General features: G+C 50.0%; 1 protein-coding gene across 11 annotated transcripts in view; it reads right to left on the minus strand.

The window, feature by feature from the left end:
- Positions 1 to 1804: 1804 nt before the first annotated feature.
- CTNND1 (catenin delta 1) overlaps positions 1805 to 16375 on the minus strand; it is a 56110-nt gene continuing 41539 nt past the window's right edge. For 5 of the 11 annotated variants that reach the window (XM_050955923.1, XM_050955922.1, XM_050955924.1 and 2 more), the window contains 8 exons: positions 14329 to 14456; positions 7280 to 7430; positions 6630 to 6822; positions 6364 to 6478; positions 5315 to 5402; positions 4822 to 4869; positions 4482 to 4582; positions 3871 to 4159 (listed from right to left, as the gene is read on the minus strand). In XM_050955923.1, coding sequence (XP_050811880.1) covers positions 3971 to 4159; positions 4482 to 4582; positions 4822 to 4869; positions 5315 to 5402; positions 6364 to 6478; positions 6630 to 6822; positions 7280 to 7430; positions 14329 to 14456 — 1013 coding nt within the window. In that variant the 3' untranslated portion in view covers positions 3871 to 3970. Of the gene's footprint in view, positions 3851 to 3870; positions 4160 to 4481; positions 4583 to 4821; positions 4870 to 5314; positions 5403 to 6363; positions 6479 to 6629; positions 6823 to 7279; positions 7431 to 14328; positions 14457 to 16375 lie in introns of those variants that run through there. The other 6 variants (XM_050955932.1, XM_050955929.1, XM_050955927.1 and 3 more) reach the window with 4 other exon arrangements.

The raw sequence follows: 16375 nt of genomic DNA on the forward strand, positions 1-16375 counted from the left end.
TCAGAACTCAGTTACTACATTGCTCCTGTGCATGGAAGCGTTTGCCCCACCTAGGGGCAACCTGTGGAAACTGGAGAGCAGAAGGGTTGTGGATGGAGAAAGTGGCATAGTGAGCCAAGAACTGGGACTGGCACTAGAGGGTCAGTCATGGAAAGAGCTGGACCTCACCAGTATGAGGAGGAGGGGACTGCAACAGGAGCTTTGCCATTAGCTAGTGGCCAGGCCCTTAAGAACGAGTCCAGTTAAGAGCTGTCTAGGAGGTTATGAAGTGCAGTTCCTTCTGTGATGTAAACAGCTGGCTGCACCCAGCCCTGTGTGCGTGTAGAGTAAACATTTACTTAACAGCCAGCCAACCAAACTAGCCCAGCTACCCCACAACTGACCCAGGAGTTGGGCGTGATACTGGTCCAAGGAATACTCCCCTGGGGAAGAGCTCCACCAACCCCTGCCTCACTGCCCCCTGGGGGAGGATTACAGGGGCCAGCTTGTGGTCAAGACTGCTGGTCACCAAAGGCCTCAGATCATGGGCACTGTCACTATTGGCAAAGGTACTCGCCCCAGCAGGCTGGATTACAGGGTTGAGGGTGAAACAAGGAGTAGCGTAAGCAAGATGTAGTGGGATGGTCTGCTGCTATGGAATCTGGGATTAAAAACCCATGCTGCTGAGCTAGGCTGAGAAGTGCTTCTTTTGTAGCCAAGACGGAGTGTTCTTATGGTGCTCAAAGTAGTGGCAACACACTGGCCTATGCTGCCCTAGAGGGCTCATACACCCTAGAAAGCAACATGAATTCTCTCTCTCTCTCTCTCTCTCTCACACACACGCCCCTCGCAGGTGCCCCAGAGCAACAATGCATGAAAAGCAAGCTCAGGGGCGACGGAGCAGCAAGTGATCCATTGTTGGGCAAACAACTCTTCTGCCGAGGGTGCACGACTGGAAAGGACACTAGCAATGTAGCCTCCACTACACCCAGAGCAGGGCCAGGCTGAACAGGGGAATGGTGCAGCTCTGGTTATGTGCCCAGCTCTAATTAATGCTGCACCTTTGGGCAGGTCTGTCTGCCTCTGGGCCTCAGTTTCTCCATCTGTAACAGGAAGATATTTCCCCACCTATGTGAAGAGCTTGAGCTCAAATGGATGTGAAATGTTAAGTGTATAGCAATTCTCCTGCCTGGCTCACCAGCAGTTTTGAACTCAGGACCTCAAGCACCAAAGCCTGGTTTTCTAGCAGATCTCAGAAGTACTGAGTCCATCCATGCTGCTAGGAGCAGTAGCAGAGAGATTTGTGAATTAGGAACATTCCACGCCAGCTAGGCCTATGGCCAAAGCAGTGTTGATGTGCACAGCCATGCTATGTTGCCACCATTAACTGACGAGTGGTGGGGACTGGACCTAGGACCTCTGCTATAAAGGTCTCTATTCCTTGGCATCCATTAATGCAGTAGCAGCTACAAGCAAAGCATAGGCCCAGTGTTTAGGGCACTAGCTGAGGACTTGAAGGACCTCCCCAATTCAACTCCCTCACCTGCCACAGCCTCCTCATGTGATCTTAGGCAAGTCCCTTAGTCCATGCCTCAGTTCCCCCCACCTGTACAATAGGGATAAACAGCATGTCCCTACCTCACAGAGCTGTGTGACGATCAAATACTGTAGCATCTGAGCTTCTCAGTCAGTTTTAATTGGGAGTCAGAATACTGGATAAACTCCTTCCGTGGTCCTACCAGAGGACCAGCCCCACACTGGTTTGTCTTACAGTGGCATATGCCTCCAGCCAGTTCTGAAGAAGCAACTCCACTTTCCCCAGATACACACTTTAAAAACTTTATTTATATAAAAAATCATTTTGTTTTAAAAGCATTACAAGAGCGCGCGCAGGAATCAGACAAAGAACAGGTTCCCTGCACCCCAGAACAAGGGGTGCAGAAGAGAGCAAAATAGTCAGTTATTGGTTCCCCGCTGCAGGTGCTAAAGCAGTCTGTGGGGGAAAGGAGGAGTTTTTGGTTCATCTGGAATTAAAAAGGAATTAGTGTTTTACGTACGAGTTAGACCCCAGAAAGACAGCTTGGATTTGTACTCCAGTCCCCTCCAGGGAAGGAGGCTGGAAGTGACAAAGGTGGGGTTAGAGAGGCACAGATCTCCCAGGCCAGACCTTCTCCCTTGTGTAGTGCATGCACAGTGGGGGGAAATGAGAATCCCATTTGACACACAAGACTAGAGCGATCCAGGTCCAGTTTGCGGCCTTAAGGGGAGGCTTACAGTTGCACTGTATGCAGAAGAGGGGCTAGGAACGTCTTCCATGGGGAGGCAAAGACACACCCCCTTCATCAGAGCACCCATAGTTTCCCCTTCCACCTGGCTGAATGGGGTGGAAAAGCCAAGACCACTTGGTGTTCCCACCCAAGTCTCTGAAGCTTCCCAGTCTCAGCAGGCAATCCCATTATGTGCAGGTTGACAATGCTCTTCCTTCTCTACCTCACTCCAATGAGGCTTTAGGTAGAACAGAGAAGCCCTTACTTATCCCCACAACCCAAACATTCCTGGGAATCCAGCTACCCCTTGTGTCCAGGGGAGATGGTAACACAGTAAGGCCAGAACCCCAAGTGGGGAGGAGAGCAGAAGCTAGTCTATACCAAAGATCCCAACTCCTTGACTCCAAAAAACACACTCCTCCTCTACCAGGCAAGAGAGCCTACAACTTGGAAGAAACTGTTTCACAGTGGCAAAGAAAGGCACGTGTCGAGAGACCGACAGACACTGCTGCATTCACCCGATGTGTATGGGATGGGGATAGTAGTTACAAGCCAGTTTTTGCTTCCTATCACCACCCCTCCCAATCCATCACCCCCCTCCTCCCAGCATACCCTAAGCCATGGCACCTCTCAGACTTAGGACAGTTAATGAAACAATGCATCTCTTAAAAAACCTGACAACCTCTTCCCATCGGAGAGCCAACCCTGCCCCTGCTACATACCAAGATCTTCTCCCTCACATCCCTCGCCACTTTCTCCCAAGTTGGCTCCCTCTCTCAAATACCTGCTCCTGAACAACCCATCCGGATGAACACTCACCTAGGCCCCACTAGAGAGTGGGAAGCAAAGTGATCCAATCCCCACTCTTGCACGTCCATTTACACATCTCTCCTCCCTCATATCAGAGGCAATAGGCCAACCAAACAGAAGTCTGCTCAGGACAGACCTCCCCCTCCCCCAACAACCATCTGGCATCCAAATGCAATTGATCAATCATGAGACAGGAGTATTGTGATTTCCCCCTCCAGCAACTGCCAGTCCCGACCCCTCCCATCACCACTGCCTGGAATGTTCCCGTATTCCCGGCATCCTTTGTTGCAAAGTGATCACACACAAAAATATATTCTATAGGCTAAGAGGCGACAGTGGACTTCGACCCGCCTCCAGGAGCAGAGCTGATGTCTCTTAAAGGAAAAGCAGTCCCAGTATAACAGGGCTCCACTGAGATCCACCTTGCGCTGTGAGTGCAGCAGGAGATTGTGGTGTCAGAGGAGGAGCTCCTTGAAGATCCTGCCTTAGTTGCTCCAGTGAGATCCCTCAGAAGTATTTGGTCTGCAGGAGTTGCTCTTGAAAGGAAAGATAAAAGGCGTCCAAGGATTGAGGGGCAGCCGTCTACAGAAGGGAGTGAGGGGGCCCTGTCCAGATGTCCCCCACCCCCAGGCAGAAGGGGTGCAGAGGGCCAATCATTTGGCTGGGTAGTTGGCACAAAAAGAGTCCAGCAAAAGTAAGGTAAAAATCAGTCCATTCCACCACAAAGAAAGAGTTGTATATAACATACTATAAACCCAAACTGAGCGGAGGCAGGGAGGAGACTAGATCTTCTGCTGTGGAGAGAGACAGATGAGAACAGGTTAGCACCGGGGGGAGGAGTTGTCATCAAGCAGGAGCACAATGCACACCAAGCAAAACAAAACAAATCAAGGTAGATTATGGTCACGGATCAGCTAGTGATTGGGATCTGGAATAGAGTATGATTTGACTGGCCAAGCACCACCAGATTGCCCAAGAAGGTTATCTTCCAGCTTCCGGGCGTACATGAGCCGGAGACTCAAAGGGAGTCTGGAACATACCATAGGGGGATAAGCCAACAGGTCGTCATCCTCCTCATGCAGGGATTCCTGCCTTTCATCCTCCTGCAGACACATATTGTTAGTGGGGTGTGGGAAAGGATGCAAGACACAGGAAGGGGAAAAGGGACGCTGAGCTTGATGGATTGAGGGGGATAGACAAGGACTATCCAGTCAGCAGATAGGGCAGAGCAGTAAAGCAGAGTCATCTGACACAGCCTGGGTCCTCTCCTTGGCTCCTTCCAACACAGAGGCCACAGTCTGCCTGTCCTGACCACCTAGGTCCGGAGCCCTTCCCACCCCACCTGCCCCAGGTTTCCGGGATTCAGGTGAGCAGAGCAGAAGTAGCAGGGGACTAAGAAGCCTCAAGAGGGGTAGCAGGTCTTACCATCAACGGTGCTCCCTTCAGTGGCTCCACATCGCTCACATCTCCAGACCGGTCTAGGGTCCTATTGTGGTCTCTCTCCTCCAGTGTGGTGTAGTTGTTTTCTGGATTAGGAACACACACGGCAAGTGAGACAGACCCCTTCAACTAGAAGCTGGGAGCTTAGGCCGCATGAAGCTGGTAGTGCGGGTCAGGAGCTATTTACAATGACTTCCCCAACCCTTTACACATTCCCTTCCTCTCCAGTGTTAGCTCAGGTCTAAGCAGCAGGACACGTTCTAGGCAGATCCCCACATACTCTAGTCCGTGTGTCTGTGCCATTAGCCAGCTGCCAGTTTCTTACCTGGTCCCATGTTGCTCATCTGGATCTCCTCTCGGGAGGATTTCTTATCTAGAGGGAAAGGATGGGAGTTTCAGACACCAGACTTCAAGGGTACTCACCCAGCTAGGCAAACTCTCAGGCAGCAGATAAGCTAGTTCATTGTTTGGGCTCACCCAGGCAGGCAAGAATCACCTAAGACTGTGGTGAAGTCAGCTGGCTCGCAAACCCACTGCAAGATGCTATAGGGCCTTTACAAACACCAGCTACATTCTCAGTCTAATCCATGGACTCAAGTTTGCTCAACACCTCTGACAATGTCTGTGCTCCAAACAGCTCCCAGTGAAACCATCAAGAGTGAGGTGCAGAGGCAACTCTTGGAACATGGAGCCCACTAACTGCACTGGACAACGTTGGGTTTTTCAGCAAGAGCAACTGAAGTAATCTGAACATAGGGGGTCAGCAGGTATGACTGGACTTGTGATGGCTGCACGGCTGTCTACAGGGCATGACATACCTGCTTTTTGGTTCCTGTCAATGAGGGGCAAGGTGCTGTCGTCAAACGAGTTACCTCCCTGGCTCCGAGAGGCATTGTTTAGATTCACCTGAAACAGGAGAGGGGCCTGTAACATCCATAATCCCACATATCCCAGTTACTAGATCACACAGACATAGGTCCCTTAGCCCGCCACACCAAGACACCTAGGCCTCTACAGCCGGAGCCCAGCAATAGCAGAATCTGGACTGATCCAAGTGTGCTCCCCTCTAGCATCTGAAGGCCTGAAGAGAGGTGAAGCCCATGCCAGGGAAGGCTGCATGCCGCTGACAGGAGAGGTTCAACATGCAGTGGAAGACAGGATTTGGCCTGGTGAATAACCTTCTCTGCATTTTGATTCTTCTACAAGTTGTGAGAACAGCTGTCTATCAAGGGGAAAGTTTCGTGCCATCTAGGAACTTGCTCAGATACTGGATCCCACATACACATGCACCTCAGATACTGATCTCACACTTATGAAGCTCTGCGGAAAGGCAGGAAGTGCCCATCCCCATCTATCAAATGGGACCCAGACAGGGATTAAAGCCAGATTTCTAAAATCTGTTCCTAGAAAAGTAACCAGTTTGTCCGGAGTTCTCAGCACCCAACAGTATCTATTGAAAACAAGAACCTTCCCAGCCACACTGAAAATGGGAGCTGCTGGCTTCCAAGTATCTGGCCCCACATAACTTGCCCAAGGTCACACAAGGAGAGCTGGGAACTGAACCCAGATGTCCAGAGTCCCAGTCTCATGCCTTAGCCACAGGATGGCCTTCCTCTACAGGATTTCATATAAACACAGCTAGGATTCAGCAAGGCTACTGGGGGCACCAGGAGGGCAGGACCAGCTTGTGTCCAGAAGGCTGGCCACTGCTCATCAGCAACAAGGAAGGAGTCTAAACATGAAGCATTATTAGAAACATGCTAGAAGGTCCAGTGGAGTTCCCCCTCCCCAAATACGAACCTTATCTCTCCCCACCCTCTGAAAACCAATGACCCCTCACCAACAACATCCTAGTCACCGCAGGTACCTGGAAGTCAGATTTCTTCCATCCTTCTTTCTCCAGTGGCTTCCGCAGTTCTTTATACCCCCAAATTGTCTGCAAGACAAGGGCAGCAGCTCGGACTTCCCTCTCTGATCTGTTCCTGGAAAGAGCAAGACAAGAATGTGAAGATGCAATACAGGGTAATATCCAGTCCCCTCTAAATCATACATGAAAGGACAAAGGGTGGGGAGAAAGGGGGCAGGAAGTCTCAGGCAAGATTCCAGCATACCCTTTCCCTAGGACACACCTACCCAGATTTGTTGATCAGCACCAGCTTCTCGATGCCCTGAGTCTCACGCAGTTTTTTGGCGGCCTCTAGATTGTCCACAATGACCTCGTTGATGGTGTTCAGGATTGACACCACTGTGTCCTCAGACAGGTTCTTGGCTGGGGTCTGCTGCCCGCCTGGTAGGTTCTTCACTAGGTTGGGGATGGCATGTTTACCTGGAGTGGGGGCAGATGGGAGAATCACGTCAGTCCCAACTGAATCAGAAGGCATGAGGAACACTAAGCAGCCTAATGAATTGGGGGAGCCACGCAAAGGGAAGATGAGTCCAGAGGATCATCATGGATGGACAGAAGTGTTTGGTCATTCTTGGTTCTGACAGCTTTCCCCCTCCCTCCACAAAGCCTACTGGAGGCATTCTGGAAGTTAGCACAGCACCTCCTGTCTCATGTTAGACGTGATTGGGGTCAGAGGAATGAAACAGAAGTCTGCAGTTTCCAGAGGAACAAGGGGCATCACATTATCCTTGAGGAGGTAAGATCAACAAGCAAAAATGATGACAACTCCTGGCTGATACAGAGACAAGACATGCCCTCTGAGTGGAGAGCAGTGGTGGGGGAGAGAGAGCGCGCATGCGTGCAGTTACAGAGCAAACATCACCTCCATTGCTCTTACCTATCAGTTCTTTGTTGCGAGAATCCACTGCCAGGTTACGCAAGGCTCCAGATGCTGCTTTCACCACGCGCTCACTGTCGTGGGTCAGGAGGTCAGCGACAGAAGAGAGCCCCTTTTCCTGGCGCAGCGCTGAACGGATGTACCGGCCATACTGCAGGAGGACGAGAGCAGGGTGCCATTGGGTTACAAGAGAAGGCAGGTAACAGGTCCCCATTGACAGCATTATGCCTTCCCCCCTTCCATCTCTAGGGCTGGCACCCAGCCCCATACATGCTTCCACTGAGCCACTCTCCCCAACACCATGCAAGGAGGGACCTCTCCAGGAGGCCTACAGGAATCATCCCACTCAAGCAGTCTGGTATTGAACAGCCAACACTAGATGCTACCATGGTGGGCAATGCCCCTTAACAGCCTAATCAATGCAATACTACAACAGAACAGAAGTGTCCATTATGACACTTCTCACACCTTCATCTGACACATCTAGCCTGACCACATCAGAGACATGATACACTGCTGGAGAGACCATTGCCTGACATTTGTATTGCAGGAGCATGGCAGAGGCCTCAACCAACTCAGGGAGTCCACTGTGCTAGACACGTGGCAAGGGACAGTTCCGTCCCAGAGTTTGAGCCAAGAATACAATCCACTGTGCAGTTATGGGCAACTCAACCGTGGACGAGAAAAAGTTGCATTTAATACAGGGTCAGTCTGAAAAAGGAAAGCAGAGGCTCCCTAAGAAACTAGGCCCCATAATAAGCTACGTTATTTAGACAGCTTGCATAGCACATGCAAGACGCTGCTTCAAAGGCGCAGATGATAACTAGTTTAGCTGGCCTTCAGCATCTGACTCACAGCTGTGGGACTCAAGATTAAAGACACTAAGCATCCCTTTGTGGGACACAGAAGTAGCTGTGGATGCTCCACTTTAAATGTCGGTGCATCCCTGCACCGCAGATCAGAGATTTTAGGTAGCAATGCTCGGTTGGGGCATGCACACGCAACAGCTGTCTCGCGGTGTCGTTGGTGCCTCTTATAGTGCGCACACTACCCGACCCCGACCCCCCTCCGTTCCTTCACCACCAAAGAGTCAGACAGCAAAAACACCAAAGCAGAAGGGAGGAGGGTGGGCAGTGGAGTATCCGCAAGGGGACACATCTTTAAGAACCACCTTTACTGCACAAGGTGAGTAACTACTTCGAGTAGTAGCCCTGTGGGTGCTCCACAGTGCCCCCCTGTGGAGGTAGGGGCTTCGGAGTTACTATGCTCTCAACTGCTACACATGTAAGGCCAACTATGGTAACTGACATAGCACCTTGGGTGATGGCACAGTGTTTAGCAAAGCTGTGCTCTGATGCCCAGGTGGCAGCTCTATACATCTATTGAGGGGACATTGTTTAGGAAGGCTACTAATGTAGCCATAGCATATGTAGAATGAGATCCGATGCCTGAGGGATGCTCTTTTTTGTGTAGTTGGTAGCAGGTTCAGATACAGGTGGAGATCCATTTAGATATCAACCCAGAGACTATTGCACAACCCTTTGATTGTACATCTCCACAACAGAACAGTCTAGGTGATTTCCAGAAGGGTTTGGTTTTGTCTAAATAGAATGCAATGGCTCGCCTGACATCCAGTGCATGGAGGGCAGCCTCCTGAGAATGCTTGTGTGGTTTAGGGTAGAATGAGGGTAAGTATCATTTGCTTTATGTGGAAGGAGGTAGCTACTTTCGGCAATAATTTCAGGTGAGGTCGTAGCATGATTTGGTCTTTGGTCAATACAGCGTAGGGAGGTTCAGCCATCAGTGCCCCTATTTTGCCGACTCTTCAGGCTGATGTGATGGCCACCAGAAACACAACCTTCATTGACATATGTAAGAGAGAGCAGGTTGCTAGTAGCTCAAAAGGTGGTCTGGTGAGACATCCGAGTACACGATTCAGGTCCCATGGTGGTGTAGGTTGCTGGACTTCTGGATACATGTTCTGTAGACGCACTAGGAAGCATCTCGTAATTGGATGAGCAAAGGCTGACGTCCCCTCTGTCTTATTGTGAAAGGCTGTACCAACTGTTAGATGTCGTCATTTAATTGAGCTTATGGTCAAGCCAGATTCTTTGAACTCTAATACAGTAGATAGAGACACCGTGACCAAATCAGTTTGTTTTTGTTGGCACCACATGAAGAATCACTTCCACTTCTGGAGTTAAGTATTTCCAGAGGTAGATCATCTGCTGTTTAGTAATCTCTGTTTCACACTTTCTGAACAGTCTAGTTCCACATTTTGGAACCACATAGGAGCCATGCTTTGAGGTGGAACTTCTCCGGATTGGGTTGGAGTGGTTGGGCCTTTTTCTGTGACAGAAGATCCACTCATAAGGCAAGTGTGTGTGGAGCACACACTGCCAGGTGCAACAGGTAGTAGAATCAAGTCTGTGAGCCAAGTGGGGACAATCAGGATGTGTGCTCTGTTGGTCCATATCTTGTGAATCAGTCACAAGATTAAAGGTATTGGCAGGAATGCATACAGGAGTGATGTGTTCCACAATATGAGGAAGGCATCCCCTAACAATTTGGGTGTTAGACCCACTCTGGAGCAGAAGGGAGGGCACTTGTGGTTTGTTGATGCAAACAGATCTATTATTGGACCACATCCTGTTTCTGGACCATATTCCAATTTCTGGAATATTGAGTACATTCATGTATTTCCCATTTGTGTTCCTCTGAAAAGTGTCTGCTCAGTGTGTCTGCTGTTGTATTCGGGCACCCTGGTAGGTTAGATGCCGTGATGTTTATGTTGTTGCAGATACATCAATTCTATAAGTTCAGGGCTTCTGTGCCTAGAGAGTGGGAGCAAGCACCTCCTTATCAATTGATATAGAGCATGCATGTGATGTTGTTGGTTAGATGTGAACTGATTTGTTCTGTATGATTGGCAGGAGGTGACGGCATGCATTGTGTACTGCTCTGAGCTCTAGGAGGTTGATGTGAAGTTGAGTTTCCATCACTGACTATAGAATATCAGTGTTGGAAGGGACCTCAGGAGGTCCTCTAGTCCAACCCCCTGCTCAAAGCAGGACCAATTCCCAGACAGATTTTTGTCCCCGATTCCGAAATGGCCCCCTCAAGGATTGCACTCACAACCCTGGGTTTAGCAGGCCAATGCTCAAACCACTGAGTTATCCCTCCCCTCACTTGCCCTATAAGATGTGGTGGTCCAAATGAGTGCCCCAACCTATCAGGGATGCATCTATCGTGATAGCGAGTGATGGAGGGTCCTGTTGAAAGGGGATGCCAGTACAAACATTTTCTGGTTTCATCCACCAGTGTAAAGATGTGAGGGCCTTTGGAGGCAATGTGACTCTTTTGCTTAGGCTGTGTTTGCTGGGCGCATACACACAGCGCTCAGCCAGCCCTGAAGACAGCACATGTGGAATCTTGCGTGCCTTACGATGAAGGTCATGCCCGCCATATGTCCCAGGAGCTGAAGGCAAGTCCTCACAGATGTTTGTGGATTCACGGAAATGAAGGTGTTCATTGTCATGAACCTGTGGTTTGGTAGTATTGCCTTGGTTTGTACGGAGTCGAGGTAGGTGCCTATGAACTCCAGGTGTTGTGTCGGGGTTAGGGTTGATTTCTTTAAAATTTATTTGCAACCCCGGCCTGTGGAACAGCTCTATGGTTATTTGTACCACATGTGTTGCCTTCTCCCAGGTCATACCTTTCAACAGGCAGTCATCCAAGTATGGGAAGATCAGCACCCTTCTGTGTCTTAAGTGTGCCGCTACTATCGTGTTTTTGGAAAAAACCCAAAAGGACAGTGGAGAGGCCGAAGGGTAGGACTCTGTATTGGTAGCGGTTGGATCCTCCTGTGAAGCTTAAGAATCCTTTGCGGGCCGAATGTATGGTGATATGAAAATATGCATCTTGAAGGTCGAGGGCTGAAAACCAATCCCCCTGTCTAGTGCTGGTATGATTGTGGCTAATGTGACCATTTTGAACTGCGGTTGTGGACAAATTTGTTTACCTGCCGGAGATCTAAGATGGGTTTCCATCCACTGCTTTTCTTTTTAGTGAGGAAATAGTTTGCGTAGAAACCGTTCCCTTGGTATTGATTTGGAACTCGTTCCACAGCACCCAGAAACAGGATGTGGTCCACTTCCTGTTGTAGGAGGTGCTCGTGTGAGGGGTCTCTGAAGAGGGACAGGGAAAGGGGGAGAGTGGGTGGTATGGAGAGGAACGGGAGAGCATAAACCAGATCTTATGAGCTCCAGTACCCACTGGTCTGTTGTTATAGCTGTCAAAGTGTGGTAAAACGGGCGTAAGCAGTGGCAAGAGTGTCCAATGGAGCTATAGTCTGGGGGAGGTCATTCAGACCCTCAACCAAGACTTCAAAATTGAGGCTTGGTTATGGATGATTGAGAAGATGAGGCCTGATGTTGCGGGGCTCTGTGTCTTTGAGGACATTGTTTATTCCGATTATGGTCAAAATGCCACTGTTGTTGTGGGTGGAAAGACGCATTTTGTTCTTTGATATGGTGTGTACTGGCATCGTTTGTTATGCAGGGTGTATATGCCTAAGGACTCTCAGGCCACATTATGTACTTTTATTGTATGCAAGCCCTCGTCTGTTTTAGAGGAAGAGAGCTTTTCGCTGTCAAAAGGAAGGTCTTCATCTTCAGCTATAGTTCTTTCAGGATTCCCGATGCCTGCAACCAAGATGATCTGCGCATCACCACTGCTGTGGCAGTTGTTCGTGCGGCTGTGTCTGCCACATCCATTGAGGCCTGTAGAGCTGTGTGGGCTATTATCTGTCCCTTGGTCATGATGGCCTTGAGCTGGGGACATTTGTCTTCAGGAAGATCTTCCAAGAATTCCTGCAGTTTATCATAATTAGAGAAGTCATAATTTGCCAAAAGAGCAGAATAGTTCACCACCCTGAATTAGAGTGGGGTTGAGGAGTATATTTTACGACCAAAGAGGTCTAGTCTTTTGTGTTCCTTGTCCTGTGTGGAACAGAACTGGGGCTGCTTGCTGCAGTGATTGACAGCTTCCACCACTAGGGAGTTGAGCTATGGGTGGGTGGGAAGAGAAAGTCCTTTCCTTCAGCTGGGACAAAGTACTTTTTGTCAGCCCTTTTACTAGTAAGTGGTGCTGATGCAGGTATCTGCCATATGGCCTCTGCTGGCTCCATTATGGCTTTGTTAACGGTGAGTGCAATCTTGGATGAGGTGGATGGTTGGAGGATTTGCAGCAGTTTGTGCGGCTTCTCTTGCACCTCCTCTAGCGTGATCTCCTGGCTGACTGCCACCCTGTTTCGGGAGGTCAAAGCTCACTTCCTTGAGGTTTTGGAAGGCTGAGGACTGCCTTTGTCAGAACTTCTGCTGATCTGTGACGAGTTGTTGGTGTCTCCTGAGATGGCTGCAGGGACTTTTCCATCATAATCATTTTAATGTGGAGATCTGTCTCACCATGCCCTTGCTTTTGAATTTGTACAGTGATTACATTTCTGGGGGATGTGTGTTTCTGCCAGGCAGCGGACACAAGACGCGTGGCCATCAGAGATGGGCATTGCTTTGTGGTAGGAGTTGAATCTCTGAAAACCGGGTGAACCAGGCATATTGTGTCTGATGATTTTTCCCACAACTGGGATGTGAAATGAAGAAAAAAATGTAGAAATTGGTTAAACGAAAACTCTGTTTCTACTGCTAATGTAAGAAGCTAAAACTGAAGGGAACGAAAAAGAAGAAGTCTCCCCCGCACCCCCAGCCGCCCAAATAACTGGCTAAGTAAACTTAAATCAAACTTTCGAAGCTACAACTACCATGTAAACTATTTTCTTTTCTAAAGATTTTCAAAGCGGCAGCACTGCCACTAAGCTGCGTCTGCAGCTGAGCACTGAAGAGAAGAAACTGAAGGGGTCAGGTTGTGCACATGCTACAAGAGGCGCCGCCACCACCACGAGACAGCTGCTGCGTGTGCATGCCCCAACCAAGCACTGCTACCTAAAATCTCCAATTTCCAGCACAGGGACGCACCAACACCTAAAGGGGAGCACCCACAGAGACATTACTAGAAGAAATAAGAGAATCTGATTGGTCTTCCCTGCAACATCACTCTGTCACATCTCCTGTCTCTCTCCTCCTACAGCAGGAACTGCTTAGCATTCCTGCATGAGGCTTAACCTCAGAGAGAACCCACAACCAGCTTGTGCAACCAGTTATATTGCACACTAATGCAGAGTTGATGCCAAGAGCACAGATGGCTGAGAACATTGGGCAGATGGGGAGACGCTGGCATTTATGCTGAAGGAGCGCCCAGGCATGGCTCAGGAGGGACAGCTATATCCTAGAATTAGCGTTAGTCTCTCTCCATGAGATTAACGGTGTCTTTTGACTTTGGGTTGGTCCCAGTAATGAGTCTGGAAGTGGGACATGACTCCTACAGCAGCTTTGATGCCGTGGTAATGCTGGAAATCATCAGTTACACCAATGCTCAGGGGCCCCAAAAAATTACACACCCCCACCCCGTATAGTGGAAATCTGCTGCAGAAGGGGAAGCCCCAACAGCAACGCCCAGTCCTGGTCCCCAGAAGTGCCAGGCAGCCCCCAGAACCCCCTCCCACACACATGCAGAAGCCCACACACCCCCCGCCAATGCCTCAACATGGGCAGAAGCCTTGGGGCAGCAGGGGAAGACCCAGCACCTGGACATCCCCTGCAGCAGCCCTGGAAGAGCTCTCTCACCGCTGCAGCTGTAGGGCCAATGCACTAGGATAGAGCTTCTTGGGGCTGCAGTGGGAGGTGGATCCTAGGTGGAACAGGGGTTGGCCCTGGGAAAGGGCAGAAGTGCCGCCACCCAACACACACACTTGCTCTGGCCCAGGACCCCAGGAAACCTTAATCTGCCTCTGGATGCCTGGATCCCCTATACCAGTACAGGATGGATGATCCCTCCTTTCTGATGTGCCCTAGCCCCAGCCAGCTCCAAGGCTTCATTCACTTCTCATTTTTAAGATCAGGTTCCCAGTCTGTCTCTCCTTGGAAGTGACTCACCGTCCAGCGACCAGCACACAGGTTCTGGATGGCTCCTGCTGAGGCCTCAAGGATGGCAGGGGTCTTGCTCTCCTTCAGCAGCGAGATATATATCCGGACTACTTCTGGTTGGAAGAGGAGCTCATACCCTAGAAAGTGAGACAGAGTAACAGGTAGGGCTTCTCCAAGAGGTTCATTAAGTAACCGAGTAAGCAATGGTCTATCCAGTAGGTTAGACAACTGAAACAAGGTGTAGGTTTTGCCTCTCCCTTTCCCAAGTGACTAGAACTATAAGAACTAGTTCAAAACAGTTTAGCTTTTAAATCATTGCCCCGTAACACTGGAAACCCAGACAGCACAGCACAGTGGCTGCCACTCCTGCACTAGCCCAGACAATTACTTCAGTCAATGAAGTGGTGTGACTGCAATTCAACCAGCAGAGCACTGACAGGTGCTAGAATACTTTTTAAAATCTAAGGCAGGCCTGCATAACATACAGCCCGCATGCGGCCCGCAGCTGCAGGGAGCCCAGAGCCCTTTAAATCCCAGCCGCGGCCGGGATTCAAAAGGCTCTGAGCTGCCCGCAGCGGTGGGGAGCCCAGAGCCCTTTAAATCTCAGCCGCGGCTGGGATTCAAAGGGCTCTGGGCTGCCTGCAGAGATTCCCGGCCGCGGCTGAGATTTAAAGGGCTCAGGGCTCCCTGCAGCTGCAGGCAGCCCAGAGCCCTTTGAATCCTGGCCGTGGCTCCAGCGGATAGGCTGGGGCTGGGATTTAAAGGGCTTGGGCTCCCCTTAGTGGCAGGAGCTCTGGGCCCTTTAAATCCCTGCCCTAGCCCTGCAAAGCTCCGGGTTCCCCCAGCCGCCGGAGCCCCGGGCCCTTTAATTTGCCCCTGAGGGCTCCCAGCCACCTCTTCAGCTGGGAGCCCCTGATTGATTTAAAATCAAGTATCACCTCCCCACCCCCAACCTTCCTTTTTGGCCCACAGAAGTTTTGCTGGGGTGGCGCTGGGGAAGGAGGGTGTGTTTTTGCAGGGCTGGACGGTGCTGGGGCGAGGTGTTTCCGCAGGGCCAGGAGGTTTTGGCCCTCAGCTGTTTTCTTTGGAGTAATGTAAAGCGGGGAGGGCCACGAGTTGTGCAGGCCTGATCTAAGGTGTTACTAATAAAAGGGTAAGGTTTAGCCATTTGATGTGGCGTTCCCCTTTAAGCCAGCGCTCTTACACCAGGCCAGATTTAGGTGAGGTAATGGTCACAGCAGCCAACCACAGCAGTGTCTGACAGCTTGATACAGGGAAAAGAGGGAGGACTCAAGCCTCATCATCAGTAGATCCTCTTGGCACCTACAGAGCTAGTTCAAGCAACTGTAATGTTTACAAAAGCCTTTCCTGCCTACACATGAGCACAGCAGGGACACTTCAACAGTGTTCACAGCCACAACTGCACAGAACAGGTCTTCAAGCCAGATCAGCTGGAAATGCTGGTGTTGCAGTGACATCAGGCAGAGGGGTTTGGTCTCTGGTCCTGCAAAGCACTTTACTGAAAGAGACTCTGCACCCTTACCAGTGGGTAGACAAGTCTCATAAGAATCTATTGAGTAGGGCTGATGAAGTTTACTTTGAATTTTTTTTTTTTTAAATGGCCTTTTTGAAAGTCAAAGTTTCTGCAAAAAAGTTTTCTGAATTCTCATTTTGTCAAAAATGGAGTTCAGGTTTATTTCTTCTCCACACCTCATTTTCCAGTGGGAAACAGAGAGAAAGCCAAAAATTCACAGATGTTTGAAGAGAGTTCTTTGAATTTTTCTAAGAGTTTTCATTACGTGGGTTTCAGACCCTCCACCTTTCCCAGCCAGCTCTAGTTCTGAATACCTGCAGCTCCTGGAGTTTAAACACTATTTATTTTACACTATTTGTGGGGAGGCAGGGTAGTGTTGTTACCCCTCTACAGACTGGGAGATGAGGCCAGGTTACTTTCCCCAAGGTCACAGTGTGGCATAGCAAGAAATTACCCCAAGTCCTAGGCTAGTGCCCTGACCACTGCACCATCCTCCCTCGTATAAGCCAAGTAGGGGCTCTT

Source organism: Gopherus flavomarginatus, chromosome 5 (assembly GCF_025201925.1).
Source record: "Gopherus flavomarginatus isolate rGopFla2 chromosome 5, rGopFla2.mat.asm, whole genome shotgun sequence".
NCBI classification, from domain to species: domain Eukaryota; kingdom Metazoa; phylum Chordata; order Testudines; family Testudinidae; genus Gopherus; species Gopherus flavomarginatus.